Below are 25,544 nucleotides of genomic sequence, written 5' to 3'. Positions count from 1 at the left end.
ATATTTTAGCTCCCACTCAATTAAAACATTTTCACTATTATTATTTTAAAATAATTTAAATGATTGATTACTTGCTTAGTTAAATTTGTCTTTGTGATTGTTCTTTTTATTGATGTAAGCTTCTAAAGATTAGGAACGTTATGTAATACACTTTTTACTGTACACATAGTACAATTTATAGATAGATGCTTAAATATTTTTGAAGGTGGAAGAATATTACAAAGTGGGGTTTTGAGCATGCATGTTAAAATGTTTATTTCTTTCTTAAGGACTCTGATAATATAATTTGATTTTTCTCTCTTTTTCTTCCATCTCCTGTCAATTAAATAAAGGAAGCAATAGAGGCCTTTAATGTTCCTAATAGTAGCAAATTCATCTTTATGCTGAGTACCAGGGCTGGAGGTCTTGGAATTAACTTGGCAAGTGCTGATGTGGTTATACTATATGACTCAGACTGGAATCCACAGGTTGATCTACAAGCTATGGTTAGTAATCTTTAATGATATCAGAAATTTACCTTAGCTCAGAAAACTATTATTTATACAGCACAAAGGTAATTTATGATAAAAGGGTAACAACAATCTTTGGGGGGTTTTGTAGATGTTAAAATAGATTTTTCTGGAAAACAAAGTTGCTGTGCTAATTGCAAAAACAAACAAAACAAAAACAAATACACCCCAAGCCCAACTATAGCATTTGTGTGTTGATTTTGGCTTTTATCATGAAACAGAAATGTCATTTTTTCCCACTCCTAAATATTGAAGAGGGCACATACATATGTTTTAATGAAAAGGGTTTAAAAATTAGTCTTTCAGTATTATTTTCCTTAACAACTAAATATATTAAAATCCTTAGCACTGAAATTGGGAGAGATAGGATTTTAATTTCTGTTATAAAACAATTGGGGCAAGAAGGTAAAAAGGTAACAAAGGAATATATTCCAGGAAAACATTTGCTGCCTAAGGACACCATCAGAAACTACTCTATGTTTAAAAAAGATTCAGGGAGCTTTTTTTACCTTTCATCATGGTATCATTTATTGAACTAGAGCTACAACTTGAGTCACTGTGACTCAAGTTTTGAGATATATATAATTTCAGAAGTAAAAAGATACAACATAGCTATGCATTCAAAATCCCCGGAATTTATGGGACAACTGACTGTCTTTGAAAACGATTAAAGTCATATGCCAATGAGGCAGAGCTTAGAAGTCATCCCTTTTCTTTTATAATAGAGAATTGAAAATATTGACCATTGGGACATTTTAAAATCCACATGCTTTGGCATAATTGTTACTGCTTTAGGTACCTAACTGCATGTTTGATGTGACTAAGTAGGAGTAAGCCCCAGTAAGTTACAGTGTTACTGAACTGGAAAACTTACTGGTAACACTTTATTTCCTTAAAAGTGTTAGAGGATAGCTGATCTTTCACGATTTACTGATTTGAGTTTGAAATGTAAATATGTGTGGGGTGTTGCTTTCTCTCTCAGTGTGCTGTGTTGAAACTGTTACTGGCTCTAGTGTTTTTATATTTAGTACAAGGGCTGTTTTGAACCCTGTTTCTTTGATTTTTTTTTCTCGACCAGCCTCCTCCCTTCACCTATTTGCCCTGGCCGCTTCTTGTGTTTTAAAAACACTCCCCCTGCAATGAACATTGTGGTACATGACTCTTTGAATTATGGTTTTCTCAGGGTATATGCCCAGTGGTGGGATTGCTGGGTCGTATGGTAGTTCTCTTTTTAGTTTTTTAAGGAACCTCCATACTGTTCTCCATAGTGGCTGCTAAAAAAAAAAAAAAAAAAAAAGGTCATGAAGAACCTAGGGGCAAGGCGGGAATAAAGATGCAGACCTACTAGAGAATGGACTTGAGGATATGGGGAAGGGGAAGGGTAAGCTGGGACAAAGTAAGAGAGTGGCATGGACATACATACACTACCAGACGTTAAATAGAGAGCTAGTGGGAAGCAGCCGCATAGCACAGGGAGATCAGCTTGGTGCTTTGTGACCACCTAGAGGGGTGGGATAGGGAGGGTGGGAGGGAGGGAGACGAAAGAGGGAAGAGATGTGGGGACATATGTATATGTATAACTGATTCACTTTGTTATAAAGTAGAAACTAACACACCATTGTAAAGCAATTATACTCCAAAAAAGATGTTTTAAAAAAAAAACAACAAAAAACAAAAACACTCCCCCTAGCTGTTTATATGTTATCAGAACTTGCCACCTGTCACACCTTTACCAACTGTAAACCATAGGACCAGTTCAAGACCATACAGTAAGGGTATTAATAGCCCATTAATTTTTATGACCCTTTACTACAGATCCCTGAATTGCCTCAGTAAACAGAAAGAACTGCTTGCTGATGAGAGAAAGCTGACTTTTGCCACCAAAGCAACCCTTATTAACTACTTTGCCCCTCACTTAAAAAACTCCTTGCTAGTGTGGAAGATGTTTGTATTTAATGGCTTAAAGTTACTTAGTAACTTAATCCAGAAGCTTTCAGCTCTCTTTAGTCCTCATCTTAAAGGGATTTTGTCTGTTGTCCTTCTGGAAATTTCCATTAATGGTACGGCAGAATATTTGCAGATTTCTGTGTTCCCAGGGGTCTCTAGATATTCTTAATATTCTTTACCCTCGTTTCAAAGGTGGCAGGAACTAATTTTTATTTTCAGAATTTTATGGCATAAGCTGGCTATACCATACATTTTATCCAGAATACCCAATGTCTTATATTAGGATTTTTTCTACTAGGATCGGGCACATCGTATCGGTCAGAAGAAGCCAGTACGTGTATTTCGTCTCATCACCGACAACACCGTTGAAGAAAGGATTGTTGAAAGAGCTGAGATAAAACTGAGACTTGACTCAATTGTAATACAACAAGGTATTTATATGTGTAAACTGAATTAGGTGTTTTTTTTTTTGAAAAACACCGGCAATTTTCTTCAGAGGAGATTACTTTTATTTATTTATTTATTTATTTATTTATTTTTGGCTGTGTTGGGTCTTCGTTTCTGTGCAAGGGCTTTCTCCAGTTGCGGCGAGCGGGGGCCACTCTTCATCGCGGTCCGCGGGCCTGTCACTATCGCGGCCTCTCTTGTTGCGGAGCACAGGTTCCAGATGCGCAGGCTCAGTAGTTGTGGCTCACGGGCCCAGTTGCTCCGCGGCATGTGGGATCTTCCCAGACCAGGGCTCGAACCCGTGTCCCCTGCATTGGCAGGCGGACTCTCAACCACTGCACCACCAGGGAAGCCCGGAGATTACTTTTAATGAAAGTTGACCAAAATCTGCAAACTTAGTAAAAGAAAAAAGTCAAATTAAAAAAACAATGCTAATTTAAATCTGCCTATTTTGAAACCTGGCATTCAGTATATGGAATAGGTACTTGAACATCACTAGCTTATAGTTGCATGTCAGTGGCATGTCTTTTCAAGTACTTGGTATTATTTAGCAGATAAAATGTTTGGTTTAAAAATTTTAAAACATGTATTAGAGGGTGCCTTTTCATACAGAACAATTTGATCTGAGAAATGAAGTTTGAACATGAAAAAATGTTTCTGTCCTTCTATGTTTTAACTGAATTTTATAGAAGGAAATTCATATTGAAATAGAAGGTATGGTAGAAGAAAAACTTGCAGGGTTGTTCATTTAAAAAATTACTTTAAAGCTCACTAATTTTCCGTTATAAAGTTTTACTTATGTTTAAATGTACTAGTTTCTGATTAGAACTAATATGCTATGCTTTCTCTGGAATATCATTGAATATATACAACTTTTATTTTTATTATCAGGAAGACTTATTGACCAGCAGTCTAACAAGATGGCAAAAGAGGAAATGTTACAAATGATACGTCATGGAGCCACCCATGTTTTTGCTTCTAAAGAAAGTGAGCTGACAGATGAAGACATTACAACTCTTCTGGAAAGAGGGGAAAAGAAGGTTAGTTAAAATGGCATTTTGTTTTCATGATGGATTGCTTTAACATCAGTTTATTTCAGCATGATTATTGTAGTGAGTTGTTTCAAATGCATGTTTCAAACTGCATGTTTCAAATGATTCATGTTCTAAGAATTTGTAGATTTATATCCGGGGGTAATTTAGGGTTTTTTTTTTAGTTTAAATTTTGGTGAGAAGAGTAAGAACCAGAGTTTAAAACTGAGTGACCTTGTATCTCATGCTTATAATATTGGTATTTACTCTACTTAAAAGCCCAGAAAATTTTGTGTTTAATCACTTGTATCAGGACTGCATTTTTGTGACTTTTTTGCATGGGATTAGAAATTATCTACTGATACATTGTGTCAACTGAAACTTTTGTGAACATTTTGTAAAATATTAAAGCATTATTTGTTAAAGTATAATAAGCTGTTTCAGAATATTGCAATTTTGTGTTGAATTTACCTTTTTTCACAAATTATTATGGATAATTTCAAACATAAGCAAAAGTAGACAGAATAGTGTAATGAACCCCCATGTACTTATCACCCGTTTCCAACAACCATCAACCAGTCCTGCCCCATTCACACCCCCAGTTCATCTTCCCCCTTCCTGGTTTATTTGGGAGCAAATCTCAGCCATATCATTTCAGCTATAAATATTTCACTATGTATTTCTAAAATATAAGAACTCTTTAAAAACATAATCATGATGGCATTGTCCCACCTGAAAAACCCCAATAATTCTTTAACATCAAAAATCCAGTTATAATTCAAATTTCCAATTATCTCAGAAGTAGCTAAGCTTTCTTAAAACTTTTTTTAAAAATCAGAATGCATATAAGATCTATACATTGTCACTGGTTGATACGTCATGTGTATCTTTTTTAATCTGTAGGTTCTCCCTCTATTTATGTATTATTTCCCGTGTAATTTATTTGGTGAAGAAACTGGATTGTTTGCCTTTTGAGTTGCTCACAGTCTAGATTTTGCTGATTCCATCCCCACGGGGTATTTTACCATGTTCACTTATTTACTGTATTTCCTGCAAATTGGTCGAATTTACTTTTCAGACTATTTTTTGTTTCTGAGGCTATATCTCCATACATTTATATTATAGCCCCAGGACTTATTTATTTTATAACTGACTTCCCACCCCCCCACCTCTGGCAACCAACCAATCTGTTCTCTGGGTCTATGAGTTAGGTCTTCTTTTTTTTTAGATTCCACATATCAGTAAGATCATATGGTATTTTTCTTTCTCTGTCTGACTTATTTCATTTAGCATAATAGCCTCAAGGTCCATCCACGCTGTCGCAGATGGCAGGATTTCCTTCTCTTTAATGGCTGAGTAATATTCCATTGTATACATTTACACCACATTTTCTTTATCCATTCATCCATCGATGGACACTTAGGTTGTTTCCGTGTCTTGACTATTGTAAATAGTGCTGTAACGAACATGGGGGTGCAGGTAGGTATCTTTTCAAGTTAGTGTCTTCATTTCCTTCAAATAAATTCCCAGGAGTGGAATTTGGAATTGCTGGATCATATGGTAGCTCTATTTTTAATTTTTTGAGGAACCTCCATACTGTTTTCTACATTGCCTTAACCAATTTACATTCCCACCAACAGTGTAGGAGGGTTCCCTTTTCTCCACATCCTCTCCAGCATTTATTATTTGTAGACTTTTTGATGATGGCCATTCTAACAGGTGTGAGGTGATATCTCATTGTAGCTTTGATTTGCATTTCCCTGACGATTAGTTATATTTAGTACCTTTTCATGTATCTGAGGTCATATGTTGGAATTTGAACAATCTTGTGTTACTGTGTTTCATGTTAGTGTGCAAATGTGTTGTTTAATCCAAGTTTGCCTTTGTTTTAGCATTAGCCATGTGTCCCATTAATATTATGCAGCAGAAATTATAATATGGCTACATTTTCAATGACAAAAGATTTTAAAGAAAGCCTAAGTGAGAACACTTAAGAACCATTTAAGTATTTAAAATACTTGGGGCAAATTAAATTTATATTCAAGTTTGATGTTAACATTGCATTATTACTTTGTAAATTAACAGATTGCATATTTCATATCAAAACCTGACTTTTAAAAAGATAGAAAATCCACAGATTTTTATAAGTAATTCAGGGATAATTTTCTAATTTCAATGCATTCAACTTTAGACTGCAGAGATGAATGAACGCTTGCAGAAAATGGGAGAGTCTTCTCTGAGAAATTTTAGAATGGACACTGAACAAAGTTTGTACAAGTTTGAAGGAGAAGATTATAGAGAAAAACAGAAGGTAACTTTTTACCCTTAACCATTAGATTCTCTCAAATTAGCATTTCTTCCCGTAACAATTATATATTTAACAAAACACTGGCACTTACCTATCACAATACTGTGCTGTAGAGTGAAAGTGATGTATGTCAAAATGATCTTATCTAAGGGCTGGTTTATTATTATTATTATTACCACCACCATCAACATCATTTTTGTTGTTGCTGCTACTACTACTACCACCGCTTTTGTTTTTGAGAAGCAGTATAGGATGTGGTTGAGTTCCTGGATTCTGAAGCTGAAATCACAACTCTATCACTAATTAAGTGACTTAAAAGTTTTTTTTATTGAAGTATAGTTGATTTACAATGTTGTGTTACTTTCAGGTATACAGCAAAGCGATTCAGTTATACATACATATGTATTTTTTTCAGATTCTTTTCCCTTATAGGTTATTACAAAATATTGAGTATAGTTCCCTGTGCTGTACAGTAGGTCTTTGTTGGTTATCTATTTTATATGTAGTAGTGTGTATATGTTAATCCCAAACTCCTAATTTATCCTCCCCCTCCTTTCCCCTTTGGTAACCATAATTAAGTGACTTTGGATAATCAGTATTTTCACCTATCAAATGGAGGTTGGAGTAATTACATTATAGAGTAATTAGAACAAAATATGTAGCACTTAGTATTAATTATATTAGTAATAATATTATTGTTTACATATAGTTACTTAAATGCCAGAAGGACTTTGTTACAGGTGGTCTCATTTATAAAAGAATGCCTTGTAATATACTTCATGGACAACAAAGGTCTCTTGAAGAAATGGGAATTTTATTTATTTTGTCTGTTTAAACTGAAATTATGGCTGTAATTTTAAAAACTTTTAATTTTGAAATGACTTTAGACTTTATTGCAAAAAATAGTAAAGAGTTCACATATATCCTTCACTCAGCTTCCCCTAATGTTAACAATTTACTTAATCATATTACAGTGATCAAGTCCAGGAAATTAACATGTTTTCCCCCTAATGTCCTTTCCCTGTTCCGGGGTTTATAGTCCAGGATCCCACATTGCAGTTTTTAAAAACAGAGTTTTATTTTTAAGAGCAGTTTTAGGTTCACAGCAAAATCACGTGGAAAATACAAAGACTTCCCATATTCCATCTGCCTCCCCCCAACAGCTTCCTCTACTGTCAACATCCCACACCAGTCGAACCTACACTGACACATCATTATCATTCAAAGTCCATTGTTTACATTAGGATTCACTTTTGGTGTTGTACAGTCTGTGGGTTTGGATAAATGTATAAATGACTGGTATCCACCATTATGATATCCAGAATAGTTTTACTGCCCTAAAAACCCTCTGTGTGCTGCCTGTTAATCCCCCCCTCCCGTCAACCCCTAGCAACAACTGATCTTTGCACTTTCTCCATAATCTTGCCCTTTCCAGAATATTATATAGCTGGAATCATACAGTATGTAGCCTTTTCCGATTGGCTTCTTTCACTTAGTAATATGCATTTAAAGTTCCTTCATGTCTTTTCATGGCTTGATAGCTCATTTCTTTGTAGTGCTGAGTTATATTCCATTTTCTGGATGTACTACAGCTTATTTATGCATTTATCTACTGAAGGACATCTTGGTTGCTTCCAAGTTTTGATAATTATGAATAAAGCTGCCATAAACATTTATGTGCAGGTTTTTGTGTGAACATAGATTTTCAACTCCTTTGGGTAAATCCCAAGGAGCACGATTGTTGGATTGTATGGTAAGCGTATGTTTAATTTTGTAAGAAACTGCCAACCTGTCTTCCAAAGTGGCCATACTATTTTACATTCTCGTGGGCAGTGAATGAGAGTTCCTGTTGCGCCACATTCTCACCAGCATTTGGTGTTGTCAGTGTTCTGGATTTTTGCCATTTTAGTAGGTGTGTAGTAGTATGTCTTTGTTTTAGTTTGCATTTCACTGATGACATGATGGGGAGCATCTTTTCATTTGCTTATTTGCCATCTGTATATTTCATCGGGGAAGTGTCTCTTCAGATCTTTTGCCCATTTAAAAATCAGAATGGTTGTTTTCTTATTGTTGAGTTTTAAGAGTTCTTTGTATATTTTGGATAATAGTCTCCTAACAGATATGTCTTTTGCAAACACTTTCTCCCAGTCTGTGGCTTGTCTTCTCATTCTCTTGACCCACATTGCATTTTGTTGCTGTGTCTCCTTGGTCTCTTCTAATCTGTGATAGTTCTCAGTCTTTCTTTGTTTTTCATGACCTTGACCCTCTTGAAGAGTATTGTTCAGTTGTCTTGTAGTTTGAATCTCACTTTGGGGTTGTTCGACATTTCTTTCATGATTTGACTGACATTATGCATTTTTAGCAAGAATGTGTTGGAAGGGATGTTACGTCTTTCTCAGTACATCATACCAGGGAACATATGACGTCACTATGTCATGGTACTGGGGACAGTAACCTTAATCACTTTGTTGAGGTGATGTCTGCTGGGTTTTTCCACTGTAAAGTTCCCATTTTTCCCTTTGTAATTGATAAGTATCTTGGTGGGGGGAGATACTCCTCACATTTTTGCCCACTGGTTTTAGCATCTCTTGGTGGAGCTTGCCTGCGATAGTTATTGTGGTGTTTACTTAACGGTCATTTTGTATTTCCTTCATTCCATCTACATTTATTAATTGGGATTTTTCTGTAAGGAAGAGCTGTCCCTTCTCCCCGTTTATTTATGTACTCATTTATTTATATCAACATGGACTCAAGGATAGTTATTTTTTGAGTTATAATACAATTCTATCATTTTTATTTTGCCACTCAAATTGTTCTATAAAGCTGTTATATTTTTTAACTGACAGAATGAATTTTTTAAAATAAAAAAGCTTATTCTTAGGTGTTGATTTTACTGAAAAATCAGAGGTGAGGCATTTTAATTTGCATTGCAACTAGTATGTTGATAATGCTTTGTTGCTATCATTATTTCTGGTTAGTTTTTAGTATCTTGACCAAAATCTATGTGGTTATTCTATCTATAACCTTAATTCAGACTACTTATGGCTTACTCTGAGGAGATGGAGGTGATAGCCTGCATACACAGAGTGGAAACTGCCTTCCTAATATGCTTTTTAGATCCCATTATGTGATACGAATTTTATTAATTTTACAATTATTCCCGTGAGCTTATTGTTATTATGAGTGTTTTATAAAGTAACAGTGAAAAGTCTAAATATCAGTGGTGCTTCCTACCTACATTCTTAGAGGAAAATTAGGCTTAGTAAAATATTTGTCCATTTCTAATATAACAAGTTTTCCTGTGTTTCTAATTCTAGCAAAATAATGATGTACAGATATAAAGAAATTTTAATGATAACAATTATGATGACTTTTATAATTGACTAAATCAGATTTTTTTCTGAATATTCTGAGTTGAAATTATATTTTATTATGTCTTTCCATATTTTCTAGATAGGTTCATACTATCCTTTGAAGAGAATTGAAAACCTGCAAGAATGTTGTTCATACATATGGAAATTGCACAGTGAGGTAGATTTTCATATAAGATTTGTCAAACCAGTTGCATTAGTTTATAACCATACCTGGTGAATTAAGTCATAATGACTGACATTGATTCTGAATAAATTAACCTGAATAAGTTTGTATTAATGTAGTCTTATCTAAAACAAACTAATTCAGCATGATTTATTCTGTTTTTGAAAGTTCAGGAATTGGCCTTTAATACTTATTTCAAATTTGAATATCTAAACCTTCAAACAAGTATAGGTTAAATGGCCAAATACATTACTTTCAGAAAGTTAAGCTATTATTGATTTTTCATCCCAATTGAGACAAATAAATATTGGTTATTAAAAAATATCTTTTCTATTACTGTCATCTCACATTAACCCATCTGAGGGGGAAAACAAAACAAAACTCATCATCTTACATAACTCACATTATCCATCTCGTGAACTTTTAGAGGTAAAAGAGACATTTAGTCTAACCTTGTTTGTGATTAAGAAATCCCATCTATAGCATCTAGGACAGTTATCTAGCCTCTATTTTTTTTTTCTTCCCCCCATCCAGCCTCTGGTTGAACTCGGTCATGTTGGGATTCTTACTCTTCTCAGGATATTTCATTTCACTGTGTTATATTCTCTGGTTCTCAGAATACTTCTGTTTTTTAAAAATATTTATTTGGTTGCACCGGGTCTTAGTTGTGGCAGACAGGCTCCTTAGATGAGGCAGGTGGGCACCTTAGTTGTGGCACGTGGGTTCCTTAGTTGAGGGAGGTGGGTTTCTTAGTTGTAGCAGGCAAAAAACTCTTAGTTGTGGCTTGCAAACTCTTAGTTGCAGCATGCATGTGGGATCTAGTTCCCTGACCAGGGATCGAACCTGGGCCCCCGGCATTGGGAGCACAGAGTCTTATCCACTGTGCCACCAGGGAAGTCCCTCAAAATACTTCTTATTTGGCTTATAAGCTCCTTGGTGGAAGAGATTGTTTTATTCATTTTTGTATCCTTGACACTTGCAAGTAGGCACTTAAGACATATTTGTTAAATTATATTGAGTAGCAATCTACTTTCTTGTGACTTTCCATGTTGGTTTTAATCTTATGGATCAACAAAGAACTGTTTTCTTCTATCTGATAGACTTTTCCATATGTGGATGCCACCATTTTGTCTTTAGTCTTTACTTCTCTAGACACAGAGTTTATGATTTCTAACCATTCTAGTCATCTTAGTTTATCATCCACTCTTAAAATGTGATAAGAAGGTTAGGACTCAGCCTGTAGATGAGGTCAAATAGAGTGGGACCATTAATTGTATTGGATTGGCCAAAAAGTGCCTTCGGTTTTTAAGTAAAAATAAAAGACACATTTTTCATTTTCACCAAGAACTTCATTGAACAACGTATTCACCCTGTTGTTTCACTACCTTCTGGCATTTTTCAGGCAACTTCATAATTCCATCTTCCCAAAACTTTTTATCTTTTTGAGCAGAGAACTGTTCAAGGTTCCTTTTACAGTCTTCCAGGGAATTGAAATTTTTTCCATTAAGAGAATTTTGTAAAGACCAAAATAATTGGAAATCTGAAGGTGCAATGTCTGGTGAATATGGCAGATGAATCAGAACTTCCCAGCCAAGCTGTAACAGTTTTTGTCTGGTCCTCAAAGAAACATGCAGTCTTGTGTTACCCTGATGGAAGATTATGCCTTTTCCGTTGACTAATCATCAAGTGCTGCTTTCAGTTGGTCTAACTGGGAGCAGTACTTGTTGGAATTAATCGTTTGGATTTCCAGAAGGAGCTCATAACAGAGGACTCCCTTCCAATCCCACCATATACACAACATCACCTTCTTTGGATGAAGACTGACCTTTGGTGTGGTTGGTGGTGGTTCATTTCACTTTCCCCACGATCTCTTCCGTTCCACATAACTGTACGGTACCCATTTTTCATCACCCGTCACAATTTATTTCAAAAATGGAACATTTTCATTATGTTTAAGTAGAGAATCGCATGTGGAAATATGGTCAAGAAGGTTTTTTTCGCTTAACTTATGTGGAACCCAAACATCAAAGCGATTCACATAACCAAGCTGGTGCAGATGATTTTCAGTGCTTGATTTGGATATTTTGAGTATGTTGGCTACCTCCCGCGTGGTATCACGTTGATTGTTCTCAATAACTTGATTTGATCGTCATCAACTTCAACTGGTCTACCTGACTGTGGAGCATCGTCCAGTGAGAAATCTCCAGCACGAAACTTCGCAAACCACTTTTGAACACGTTCGATCAGTCACAGCACCTTCTCCATACACTGCACAAATCTTTTTTTTGCGTTTCAGTTGCGTTTTTACCTTTCTTGAAAAATAACGCATAATATGCTGAAAATGTTGCTTTTTTTTCTTCCATCTTCAATGTTAAAATGGCTACACAAAAATTCACCAATTTTGATTAAGTCTTTTTTTTAAATGCATGCTGATATGACAGCTGTCACATACAATCTAACAGAATTGTTTCAAATGAAGTTAAAGACAACTAAGTGCTACTAGAGCCATCTTACAGAAAAAACCAAACAAAACTTCTAGCCAACCCAATAGATTAATGGCCTCTTTTGTGTAAAAGTACTAGGCTAGGCACTGTGAAATCAAGAAAAATATCTGAACTAGAAAAGCATACCTACAGACTCCAGAACTTTATATTGTCACTTTTGTATATTGACTTTTAAATTGCATTTTTTAGCTGATATTGGGGTAAAGTTTTGTAAGGCTACCAAATCATTGTTCACCCCACTTTGGATATTTAATAATAACTTACATTTAACTCTTGGCAGTTTACCTAATGCTTTCACGTATATGGTCACATTTAATCCTCAGAGTAGGTTTTATTATTATTCCCATTTTACAGGTGGAGAAAATAATTTCTTCAAAGTTATACAGTTGGTAAAGTGGCAGAACCTGGTTTCAAATTCAGGTCTTTCTGATTCCACTGGCTTTTCCCACAGCTACCTTACCAAGAGGTCTTATTTTAAAATTTCTCTTGATTTGAAGGGATATATGGCTGTCATGTTGATATTCATTATTTATGCCTTTCAGCTATTTTCTAATTCATACACTTAACACAGTTACCAGAATCAATATTAGTCTTCCGCCTATATTAGACGCTATTTATTTATATTTTGACATAAAATATTAACCAGATTATGCAAATTCTTCTCAATTACTAAGGAAGAGCTAAGTTTCAAACTTACTTAAAAAAAAAAAGAAAACCATCCTTGCACTTGCACCTAAACTTGGTATACAGTATGAGGTTTTGGAACTTGGGATGTATAACTGTGACTTATAAAGCGAGTTTTTTTTTTTTTTAAATTGAAGTATAGTTGATTTACAATATCGTGTTAGTTTCAAGTGTACAGCAAAGTGATTTAGTTATTTTTTTTCAGATTCTTTTGGGGTGCATGTATCTTTTCCAATTAGAGTTTTACAAAGCAAGTTTTGATTCTTCCTAATGGCTTTGGTTTTCTCACACTTCTACAACCTTGATGTGCTTGATATTTATAAACCAAATTGGAATTATTAAACTCCTCATTCTTGTTTTCGTGTATAGCTTGGAATGGTGGAATGGATTGAACCTCCCAAACGAGAACGCAAAGCCAACTATGCGGTAGATGCCTACTTCAGAGAGGCTTTACGTGTTAGTGAGCCAAAGATTCCAAAGGTAAAGCAGTATGAGGCCAGGTTTTATGTCCTACAGTAGAATTCTCTTGTAACGTGGTCTCTGATTCAGATTTACTTATATTAGTGCTAAATCTTAGTCCCTAAAATATAACAATACAGAAAAGTACTTGATATGCTCCAGCCATATAAATGGATTCCATTGTATTTATTTTTCTATATATAAAAGAAATAATAAAAGATAAGTATGTTCACTTCATGTACTGAAAACAAATATATATGTAATGCATTTTCTCCCCCGCAGGCTCCACGACCTCCAAAACAGCCAAATGTTCAGGATTTTCAGTTTTTCCCACCACGCTTATTTGAGCTCCTAGAAAAGGAAATTCTTTATTATAGGAAGACCATAGGCTATAAGGTAATTTTTCAGTTTTTTGGATTAGCATAATACAATCTTTTAAGCTAATATAATGTATTAAGCTAGACTAGAAAGTGTTCCATTTTAATGTGAGAGAACTTAAGAGTAAGTCAAAATAGTGGTGTTTTTAAAACCAAAGTGGAGGTTTAACTAGAAGCAAAGCATCAAGCTACCCAATCACCAGTAAGATCATCACTAAATGAGATTAGTGGAGAATTATCCAATATTTCAAAATAGTAATAACATTTAAATAATGCTCGTGTTCAAGTGCTCAAAGAATATGTAGAATAAACAATAGGTATGTGTTTAAATAGAAGTGAATGTATGATAGATGATAGGAAATTTTTGATTATCTTCCTCAAAATGACCAAGAAATAGTATTTTTGTGTTTATTACTCATAGATTGATAGAAGCCCTGTTGGTGGTTAGTAGATTGTGTTCACTTAGGTGTTAAAATAATGATAAACACGATAATGAATTATGGAACTTAAAAATGATCTTTTGGAATTCAAATTTCTTACTTATATAGGTAGATAAGAACCCGTTTATAGTGAGTGAAATATAATGTTTGTCATACTTACAGCTATCACATTGAGAGATTAAGCATATGAGGTTATTTCTGTATGTTGAAATTGGCTTCCTAGTGAGTGGAAAGGGATGACCAAATAATAATCAATAGTATGAACAAAATTATAAAAGTATTAACACTGTTATAATTTTATGAAGATTTCTGTTTTATGAATTGGAAGCTGTGTTTTAAAATTCATATTGTGAACCTTTATCACAAGTGGAACTGTGACCAGTTATTTTGATTAGTAACTGTAATATGCCTAGAAAAGCTCCATATATATATAAGGTATTTAGTTAGTTAATATTTTGGAACTGAGGGAGGAGATATGGGGATATACGTATATGTACAACTGATTCACTTTGTTATAAAGCAGAAACTGACACACCATTGTAAAGCAGTTATGCTCTAATAAAGATGTTAAAAAAATATTTTGAACTGAGTGAATCTCTAGAGTGTTTCTACTATTTGTCCAAAGTGGGAGCACTGTCATTTGAAATGGAGCAAAAAAGTTTTGCTTGCTATTTATGTACCAAAGTTTAGATATCTATAAATAGGGACAAGAAACTTAAGGTGAATATAAGTGGAAATATATAAAAATAGGAACAAGAAAGTTAGGGTGAATATAAGTATAAAAATATATAAATGAAGTGGTTAGTTATAATCTGGTTAGGGAAATATGATTAAATTTGAATGTATTTAACCAACAGGACTGGATAAAATCCTTCTTAGGAAGTTGTAGAAGAGTACAGTAATCATGGTTGAACATCGGATCAGGCATAAAACCAGTTTCAAAGAAAGTGAAAACAGCGATGTTAGAAGAAACAGGCAAGTTATAGGTTTACAATGTAAAATAAAAATAGTAAAATTAATAAAGTAGTGAATAAGATTTCACGAGGTAAACAAATATATACATGATCCCACTAAGAATTATTAAACCTTTTAGGTTTAGATCATTATTTTCTGTTAACTTTTATTGACTATTATTAGTGAGACTTAAAAGGAGAATTAAGTTGAAATGTTAGACCTCAGTAATCAACCAAATATCTGTGTAGAGCATCTTATAATTGAATAAATGCTTTACCACATACTTCATTTGATTTCTTAGAAACCCTGTGAGATAGGTGTTATTATCACCTCTATATAATAGGTGAGGAAACAAGTTCAGTGAGGTTAAATGACTTGTTCAAGGTCAGGTAGCTAACAGAGTTGCCAAGGGTGCTGGTCTCAGACACAGGTTCTGAGCATTCAAATGCTGTGCTCTTTCCACTCAGACATTCTGGGCTATTTCTGCATGTGACATAACTCTGCTTCTTTCTGCAGCCCTAAATAAGGACTGTGTTTACAGTGGTTTGACATGTTGTTTGGGAGGTGAGCCAAGTGGTAGTCAAGTAGCAGCAATAAAAAAATCACCTCTGCTAATATAACTGTTTATGCTCCTTCTTTGGAGATACTGAAATTCTGTTCCCTGTGATAATACAGTGCCCACCACATTCTCGCCACAGCTCTGGTTTTAATGTAAATAGTGCCTTTCATTACAGGCAGTTTGTGGTTAAGGGTCAGGGTCTTACATGACAGTTGGGTGGTGGCCAGCTGGAAGGAGATGGAGGAGAGAGGAAACCTTAGAAGAGGGAGGAATGAAGGGACAGCTGCGAAGGGTGGTAGGAAGGAGGAAGGTGTGAGCAGATAGGAAAGGGATGAGCGAGCAGAGGGAAGATGGCATGGCATCCATGCTGTGGCACCTTACTGTTCTCTGTTCCTCACCTCCCGGAGAGAAGTGACTGGAGAGGGAGTGTGAGTGAAAGGAGGACTGTTTTTCATTTCATACATATTTATCGAGTGCCCCCCTATGCCAGGTCCTATGTCAAGGTCTGAGGATAAAGTGACGAATAAGACAGAGGGGGTTCCTCAGTGCACAGTACTTACGTTCTAATGGAGGAGACAGACATTAAGCTGAAAGCACAGCGTAGTGACGTTATTTGTTTTCAGTACTTACAAAGGGTGCTATGAGGGATCATAACGTGGGTACCTAGCGTGGAGTGGGAGATCAGGGAGGTGGTCCCTAAGGACCACCATTTAAGTTGAGATCAGAGAGATGCACAGGAATTAGCCAAGTGAAGTGTGGGACAGAAGCGTTCAGGTGGGGGAGCCACAGGTATAAAGGTGTTGTGGTAGGAAGGAGGATTGCCCCTTCAGAAACTGAAAGAAGGCCAGTGTTGCTAGGGAGTGGTGAGAAAGAGAATGACTTGAGATGAAACTGGTGAGTTGGTTGAGTTGGACCATGTGGAGCATTGAACATTAATTATAGGTCATATTAATTAGGTTGAACTTTAGAGCAAAGAAAGCCTTTGAGATGTTTTTAAGGCAGAGGGGTAGGTGGGTGATGGAATAATAACAGCAGATAGTTATTTAGTCCTTACTTGTGTTGCTTACTCTTCTTAGTTGTTCAAAATGATTAGCTCAGTATTCTCAGAAGAGCCCTGGAACTACATACCCATTTTACAGGTGGGGAAACTGAGGCATACAGAGGTTGAGTAATTTGCCCTGAGTAATTTGCTCAAGGTCAAACCACTTATAAGGGGTAGAATATGATCAGACTTACATTTTTAAAAATCACTCTGGCTGCAACACAGAGAATGGTGAGTTTCTCCAGGGAAACCAGCCAGGAGGCTGCTGCAGTGTGAAGATGAAAAGATGGTGGTGGCTGGGAGTGTGGTGGTGGCAGTGGGGGTGGAAGGGGAATCGACCCCCTACCACTCCACTCCTAGCCCCAGGCTCTCCTCAGCCCCATCCTGGATTGCCTTTGTATTGTCTTAAGACTTGCCTTGATCCTCTGTATGCATACTTAGCTGGGGATTTACAAGACAAAGAAGAATACATTCTGGATGTTGGTTCTTTCTGAACCTTGTCTCTTCCATTCTTTACCAGGGGCTACAGACCTAAGCTAAGGTGGGTGCTTTAATTGGGTGGGTCTCATGTTTGAGTACAGTTGTCCCTCGGTATCTGCGGGACATTGGTTCCAGAAGCCCACAAAGATACCACGATCCGTGAATGCTCAAGTCTCTTATATAAAATGGCGTAGTATTTGCATGTAACCTATGCAGATTCGCCCATATATTTTACATCATCTCTATATTACTTATAATACCTAATACAATGTGATTGCTATGTAAATAGGTATAAATACAATGTGAATGCTATGTAAATAGGTTTAAATACAATGTGAATGCTATGTAAATACTTGCCAGCATGCAGCAGATTCAAGTTTTGCTTTTTGGAACTTTCTGTAATTTTTTCCTCAAATATTTTTGATCAGAGGTTGCTTGAATCCACAGATGCAGAACCCGTGGATACGGAGGGCCGACTGTATAGACAGATGAGCATGGCATGTTAATCACCTGCAAAAGCTTCCTATAAAGGACGATATGATATTGATAAGTGTTGGGCATATCTTCTCAAGGATTCCTAGCATTGATTATTTTCCCCCTACTAAACCTCCAGAAAACTAACCCAAGCCACAATATGAATGGAACAATAGTTTGTTCTCAGATGAACAGGACTGCTGTAGTGGAGTTTCCTGATATTCTCTACATAGTTAGGTTCTCAAAAAGGGACTCCTTTCCCTCTTTCTGCTTAAATGATTGTTAGCTCAGGGGAGAGAGGTTTTGTCTGAAGCTGGGGGCATTGTGGTGTATGGTTCCATTTGGTCCATTTTGTGTCCCCACTGTCACATTCTGTAGTGACTTGGAGTGTGGTTAGTGAAGGGCTCAGTAGGCTTGAAGCAGTTGGTAAACAGCATTTTTCTTCAGGGCCTGCTTATTTGCATTTTTATTTTCTGTTTTGTTTTTTCCCCTCAATACTCAGCACAACAAGGTCACGGCAGTATTCCTGATAATAAGATCTGGAATTAAAGAGTTCTGTCTTATTCGAGGCTGAGAGAAGTAGTTGTTTGTTTTGCCCTAACCACTTGGTAGATAGCTGTGCATTATGTGCCAATTTTCCCTGCTGTCTAAGCTCTGACCTTGTTGCAGGTTAGACGTATTCAGAAGCTTCATTGCTCTTGTGACTTAAAGGAGTAACTTAATGCTTTTAGTCACTTGCTCACTAAAACCCTTCCATTGGAAGAAGGTGACTGAATTGAAATTTCAATTGCAGAATTTTAAAACTCCGGAGTATCCAAAAGTCCCATTGAGTCTAAGACCTGGAGTGAAAGAGTTTTGCCATATTAGAAGCTGAAGAAAGCTGTAGAACATTCTAATATATATCTTCAATAAAGACTCTTTGGGGGGGATATAAACATTTGACAAATGCAGGAAGTTCTGTAATCTTTGTGAGTTTCCGTAACGTGTCATTGTGGGCCACCTGTTTTGCTGTGGTAGAATTAAAATACAGTGAGCTGATTTCAGGTTACTACTTTTATTTTGTGTGTTGTCACATTTAATTCAGTGTTCCATATTTCTATGAAATGCTTGCTGAAGCTCCTAAGAAACAAGACCCCCCAAAAAGTTTTTCACTTTTCCATGGAACATAGCTCTTAATCACAAATTCCTTACTATCTGACTAGAAATCCAAATAATAATTGAGCTGTTTCCTTGAAAGATAACTTCTTGTATATTAAGTGTTACTGGGGGTCATCAGTAATATATACAGTATGAGTACTTGAGATACCACCTAGGTATCTGTTTAGTACTATTGGCCTATAATTCGTCTACTTAATTCTTCTACAGCACTTTGAAATCACTTTAGGAAGCTAAATGCCGATAAAACCTCATGAGGTAAAAAATGAATACTTTTTAAAAATAATAAATATTAAGAAGGAGATTATTTGTAGGAAGAGATACAGGAATTTAGGAATTTTGAGTCATTTCTAATTCTAAAACTTTTAGCAGCTGTTTATTTGAGTAATTTTTAGAACTAAAATTGTAAATGTAACATTGATGAAGTCATTCTAAAGTTTTGCTGTATTAAAAATATGGGCAGTAGATCCTAAAATCTAATGGTATGATATAACATTCTGATTTTGCCTTTATTAAAGTTCAGGTGGAAAATTTTTAGTATTGAAGATATCTACATAGGAATAAAAAGTTTATTTTGTGTGGGTATATTATCCATTTTCTGTCATAAAATTAGATGTTTATGAAATACTTTGTTAAAGTATGGTTTGTCAGATATGGAAAGTTTGAAGCATTTTGGTAGAGAAATATCTTAAGATTAAAGAGGTTTTCCTCAATGAAAGTTAAAAATTTGAGGCCAAAGTAATTTCACCAGTGACTGAAGGGGTCTGTTAAACTTTTAAAGCTATGTCTGTAATTTTTTTCAACATTTTATTATGAAAAATTTCCAAACAGAAAAATGCCCAAATAATTATACAGTGAACACCCATATACACACCACATATATTTTCCAATTTACATTTTACTGTATTTGCTTTATCACCGATTTGTCCATTTCTCCAGCTTTCTATCAAATGGATATCCTTCTTATTTCTTTATGCATTTCAAAGTTGCAGACATAAGTATATTTCACCCGGAAACACTTCAACATGCATATCATTAGCCAGAGTTCAATATTTATTTGATTCTTTTTAAGATAAAAGTTATATACATTGAAATATATAAATCTTGTGTGTCATTTGATGAATTTTGACAAATGCATACGCCTACATAACTGAAGCCCCTATAAAGATATAGAAAGTGCCCCTTCCCAGTCAATCCTCATATTCATTCCCCAGACACAACCACTGTTCTGATATTATTTTCAGCTATAGATTAGTTTTTTTGTTCTAGAGTTTCACATAAATGGAATCATATATTATGTGTAAGGCTTCTTTCACTTAGCATAGTGTTTTTGAGATTCATCCATGTTGTCCCATTATCAATGGTGCATTCCTTTTTATTGCCGAGTACTATTCCATTGTAAGGATATACCACAGTTTGCTTATCCAGTCTCTTGTTGATGGACATCTGGACTGTTTTTTGGGTTTTGGCTCTTGTGAGTAAAGCTGCTATAAACATTCTCCTAAAAGTCTTTGTATAGATATGTTTGTTAGGAATGGAATTGCTGGTGTGCCTGTGATTTAAAAGTGGAATTTAGCTATTGAAAAAAGTCATTTTAAATCATGCGTATCACTGGACTACATTTTATTTTTAATTTACACCTTCTTTTCCATTTCCATTTGCTACCATCCTAGGCCAGGTGATCATACCTCATTTCTAGATTACAACAGTTTAGCTGGTTCTCTTGCCTCTAGTCGCTTCCCCACTTCAATCCATCCAGCACAAGGCTTGCAGGTGAAAACAGTACTCCTTTGTTGAAAGATCTCCAATGGCTTGCTGTTGCCTACTGTGTAGTTTCAGAAGGCCCTCTAATTCTGTTTCCACCTGGCCTTGTTTCTTATCCCGTCTCAACATAAACCTTATATGCTCCTTCCTGTTTTTGCCTTCACCGTTTTTGCTTTACTGCTCCGCCTAGAATATTCTTTCTCTCTTCTCCATCTCCCCAAATTCTTATAGTTCTTAGAGTATAGCTCAGAATTCCGCAACTAGGTTGTGAGCTCCTTGTGGGCAAGGACCATGCCCACTATTTTTTATATTCCAGTGAACACCTATCATAGTGCTATGGACAAAATAGACATTTAGTCAATACTTACTAATTTGATTGTCTCGTACTGATGATTATGTACAAATGAATCTGTTTTTCAGTATGTCTTTTTAATGCCCAGTTAGTAGGTTTTATATTTAAACAACTATTGGATACAATAGTTTTAAAAATACTTATTTTTAAATTACAGTGCTATGGTTCAAACTCTATGAAATATGTATAATAATTAGAGAAATGTACTCTAGTATGTATTATAATCATGTTTTAGTAAAACCGTGACTATTTGATACCTCTAGAGGATGAGTCATTTATGATAGGTGTGCCTTCCAAACAGTGGAAGGCTTACTGCCAACCCTGTTCTTGCCATGTTTGATGGATGCTATAAAATGTACTATACATGTTATATACCTGCCCTCGTAAATCAATGTGCTGCATTGTCACTGCAGATGCACATAAAAATGATGTGAGGCTTTGCGCTGAGTGACTTAGTTTATCACTCCATACAATGAATGCTGCTTCATACTGCTGAGCTGTATGGGTTGTCTAAGTTCATGGTGACACACTGAGGCCCCTGGGGCTACAGTTTTGAGATACAAATGACTGGCTGACTGCTTGCTTCCTTGTAGAGCTGAGCTTCTGTCCTCAGTCTTTTGAACTTGAGCTCTCTTCTTCTCAGTTGTCAGTGTATTGCAGCTCTGTATACTATGCAGAGCTGTAGAGTATACACTATACCTTCTGTTGCTTACTGCTACTGTAGTTTTTTCCCCTTGACTGCGGGTCCCATTGCAGCTGTTTGTGTGCTTTGCTTACCCCTTCCCTCTTATATATAGTCTCTTTTTTTTTTTTTGCTTCTTCATTATCCTGTCACTCTTTCAGTCTTTGCATTTTATGTGAAGATGCTGTCTCTTTCCATATCCTGGAAGGCAATAAAAGTACTCCTTTCTTTTTGCACGTTGAACTGATTAGAGCATTGGATACAATCTTCAGGTGCATTGCCACTTCTATACCCTGGTCTGTATTGCCAGGTGAATATGGACTCTTTTTGTACTATCCAACTTTTTGTTTCTGGGCTTGAGATTTTATTGTATAATGTTGGTGTTGGGGATAATGATATTATTATTACCATGTATTACAATATCATAAGGATTTTTTTGTTCCACAGTGTAATTAAATCTAGAATATAATGTGGCATTTAGCTGTAACTGGTTTTTAACTGTAAAATACCACGTGGCACATTTAAGAACAGTTTTACTTTGGTAATATGGTAGTAGAAATGTGGAGAGGATCATGTGTCATTCTGGTATGACTTTATTTTGTTTACTGCTGAAATAACTCTAAATATTGATATAAGTATGTATACCCTTAATTAATTTTTCTCAACAGTTTATTCATAACACATCTCTTGATTCTTAGGTCCCAAGGAATCCTGATATCCCAAATCCAGCTGTGGCTCAAAGAGAGGAGCAAAAAAAGATTGATGGAGCTGAACCTCTTACACCAGAAGAGACTGAAGAAAAGGAAAAACTTCTCACACAAGTAACATATTTTAAGTGATTGAAATACTTCTAGTCAACCAATAGAAAAAAAGATATAAATTACACTTACTTTTTATTGTATGGGCCTGGTACCCTGATTGGACACACCAACACAACTCAGGGCTATCTTATAAACATACATTTAGACCAAATATCCCTATTTTTTTAATCCCTTTTATAGAATACACTCTTTTAGAAATACTAAAAAATATATAAATGCAAAATATAGGTGTCAATTATAAGAAATCAGACATGCATTTTATCAATTATAATAAAGTCAGTTAATCCACATATGAATCCTGATAGACAGTAATTACTACATATTCTTGAAAATTTAAATTTATTTTATTGATTGTGAACTGTCCTCTGAAATTATACTCTACTAATCTTTTATTTATGGAATGATTTCATAATTCTCAAAATGCCTTATATTCTTTCTTGAAAAGAACTTTAATACAATGATGAGAAATTTCTGAAACTATAAAAGGCGCTCATTGTATAGTTAAAAGCTAATAGTTAATAAGTAGGGAACATTTTGATTTGAACAACATATTAATGCTTTCTGGTCATTGTTGCTTTAATGAGTTTTACAAGTGTCATACTTCCAAAATAATCTGTAGAAGATAAAAAGAATTACAGTGCAAAAGATCCTTGGAAAATAATAAACAAACATGTGTACTGTATGATACCACCTTAGTATAGAAAGTAGCCAGCAAGATTTATTTATTCAACAAATTCTTTTGAACAATATGCAAAGCACAGTGCTAGGGAATTTCCCACATTAATTATTGAAAGATAGCTTTTATATTTATATCTTATTTATTATATAGGTATTTTCTTTGTTATAACATGTAATTTTATTGAATGAAGTTTTACAAATTACATTCATAATTTTTGAGCCAAATGCCTGGAAGTCATAAAGTTTAGTTTGAAAATGTAATTGCAACTGGTTGAATATTAGGACTTACCACAGAATAAAATAAAACATTTAAATATTCATGATTTTTTTTCAAAATTTATTTCCTGAACACAAAAATAAAGTTACGGTCTTAGAATGTTACTTGGCTTGCAGTATATTGTGAATGTACAATATATTGTGAATATACAGTCTCAACTGAGAAATTGCTTTAGTTTATAATTAGAAACAAAATCAATTTTTTGCCCCTCCTAGTACTTGAAGTCATCTTTAATCACCTTTCTCTACTGCCCTAAATAATTAATCTTTTAAAAAATCATGGGAGTACAAAGGAACAAAATGTGGGATAATCTAAAATCTTTATCAACTAAAGCCTAGGGATAGAGTTTTGCTCTGTCAAGGGTATCACATTTATGTGGGTTGGGACATGAGGAGTGGAAGACAAAAATTTGATCTTGTGACTTCAGAGATATGCTAATAAATACCAAAGAGACTTAAAACACTGATTGGTCGAACTGTTCTATCTTTTAGGAAAGACATTGAGCAGGCCTAATAACATTCTGTTTATCGAATCCTATTTATGAATATAATTTTGAACAGAAATTATTTGTTCACAGTAGTTTGGAATGATGTAAAAAGCTACAAAAATTTTTCTTCAGTCTTTTTTTTTCCTTCATGTAGTTTTTTGATTTAATGCATCCACATTTTTTCTTCATTCACATGGGAATAAGTCTGTGAAAAAAATGAAGTACTGGAATATCCAGGACTTCAGCATTTACATTAGTATTTTAATTTTAATGCATTTGTATTTTAATGTAGTAGGCATCTATAAAATACGGAGTTAAAAACTACACAATATCTTGGAACTATAAATCAGTTTTTAGTACTTGGAGGGAAGTATATTCTCTTCATGATAGAAAAGCAGTTATTAATAACACTAAGTCAACTTTTGATTCCAACATAAAAAAACCTGGGATTTTATAAGGAGGAAAATTTTAAGCCTTTTGAACTGTTTTTAATGTATCATTGTATAGAACTAAATAGAACAATATTTGGATTTGTTGATTTAACCTCTATTGATGATGCTTAATTTTTTGTTCACAGGGATTCACAAACTGGACTAAGCGAGATTTTAATCAGTTTATTAAAGCTAATGAGAAGTATGGAAGAGATGACATTGATAATATAGCTCGAGAGGTGGAGGGCAAATCTCCTGAGGAGGTCATGGAGTATTCAGGTTTGTATACAACTACTAAAATGGTGTTTAATTGTAACCTTATGCATTTCTTTAGTGTCAGTTTAATTTTACCTTTGTTCAGAGACCTTTAGACTTTTATGAATAAACTGTAAGTGAAAGTATAAAATATAATTGTATTTCTATGAAAAGATTATAAGATTTATCAAAACAAATTGCTGTTGTCCCTACTAGTTAGCTAATAGAGCCAAGTATAGCACTGATAAAACAAGGGTAGCTATTGGATGAGCACTGGCAAAATGCCTACTTTCCCACCTCTGGAATTTGATCATCTTCTGGGCAAGTCAAGTCTAAGGCTTCAGTTTCAGTGGATGGAATTATTGTCTTTCTAGGTTGTCCTTGAAGTAGAGAATTCCTATAATTAGATCCTCAAACACTCTCAGGGTTCTAGTTTGCTCCAGGCAAGTTATGTGTGGATTCCGTTAACTCCAGGCAAGCTGGAGTAGATCTGAAAAGACTGCTTGAATACATCTGTTGATTGGTCCTAGAATCAGCTCCTTCTCTTACTTAGCTGTGTCTTTGGTCTTGACCAGAAGTAGATTAGGTGCTGAAGCATATGGAGTTAATACTGATTTCCATGTCACAGTGCATCCAACCTCAGGCTTCTGAAAAGAAATCTTATTAAAATAGGTAAATATGTCTAGTAAATTTTCTTTATGTAGAAGAACATAGGAAGTTTCTAAAATCCAATTAGGTTGAGCTCTCAAATTTAGTCTGAATATCAGCTGTATAGAATCTAGGGCATTTTTTCCCCCATGTTTTGGGAAAAATGTTTTGAAACAATGTTACAAAGTAGGTTTTTGAAACAACAAAAATGTTTTTGAAACAATGTTACAAAGTAGGTTTAG

General features: G+C 35.0%; 1 protein-coding gene across 5 annotated transcripts in view; it reads left to right on the top strand.

Moving 5' to 3' along the window:
- The window catches only part of SMARCA1 (SNF2 related chromatin remodeling ATPase 1), a 68,923-nt gene that overhangs the window by 26,920 nt on the left and 16,459 nt on the right, over window positions 1-25,544 (top strand). For all 5 annotated transcript variants that reach the window (XM_082446814.1, XM_082446812.1, XM_082446811.1 and 2 more), the window contains 8 exons: window positions 333-485; window positions 2,755-2,887; window positions 3,795-3,943; window positions 6,126-6,245; window positions 13,337-13,447; window positions 13,709-13,822; window positions 22,404-22,526; window positions 24,546-24,678. In XM_082446814.1, the coding sequence (XP_082302940.1) occupies window positions 333-485; window positions 2,755-2,887; window positions 3,795-3,943; window positions 6,126-6,245; window positions 13,337-13,447; window positions 13,709-13,822; window positions 22,404-22,526; window positions 24,546-24,678 (1,036 nt within the window). The remainder of the gene's footprint in view (window positions 1-332; window positions 486-2,754; window positions 2,888-3,794; window positions 3,944-6,125; window positions 6,246-13,336; window positions 13,448-13,708; window positions 13,823-22,403; window positions 22,527-24,545; window positions 24,679-25,544) is intronic.

The sequence above is a fragment of the Balaenoptera physalus genome (genome assembly GCF_965194825.1).
Source record: "Balaenoptera physalus genome assembly, chromosome: X".
Taxonomy (NCBI): domain Eukaryota; kingdom Metazoa; phylum Chordata; class Mammalia; order Artiodactyla; family Balaenopteridae; genus Balaenoptera; species Balaenoptera physalus.
The sequence above is the reverse complement of the archived record's forward strand: the minus strand, read 5'-3'. Positions and strand labels throughout refer to the sequence as shown.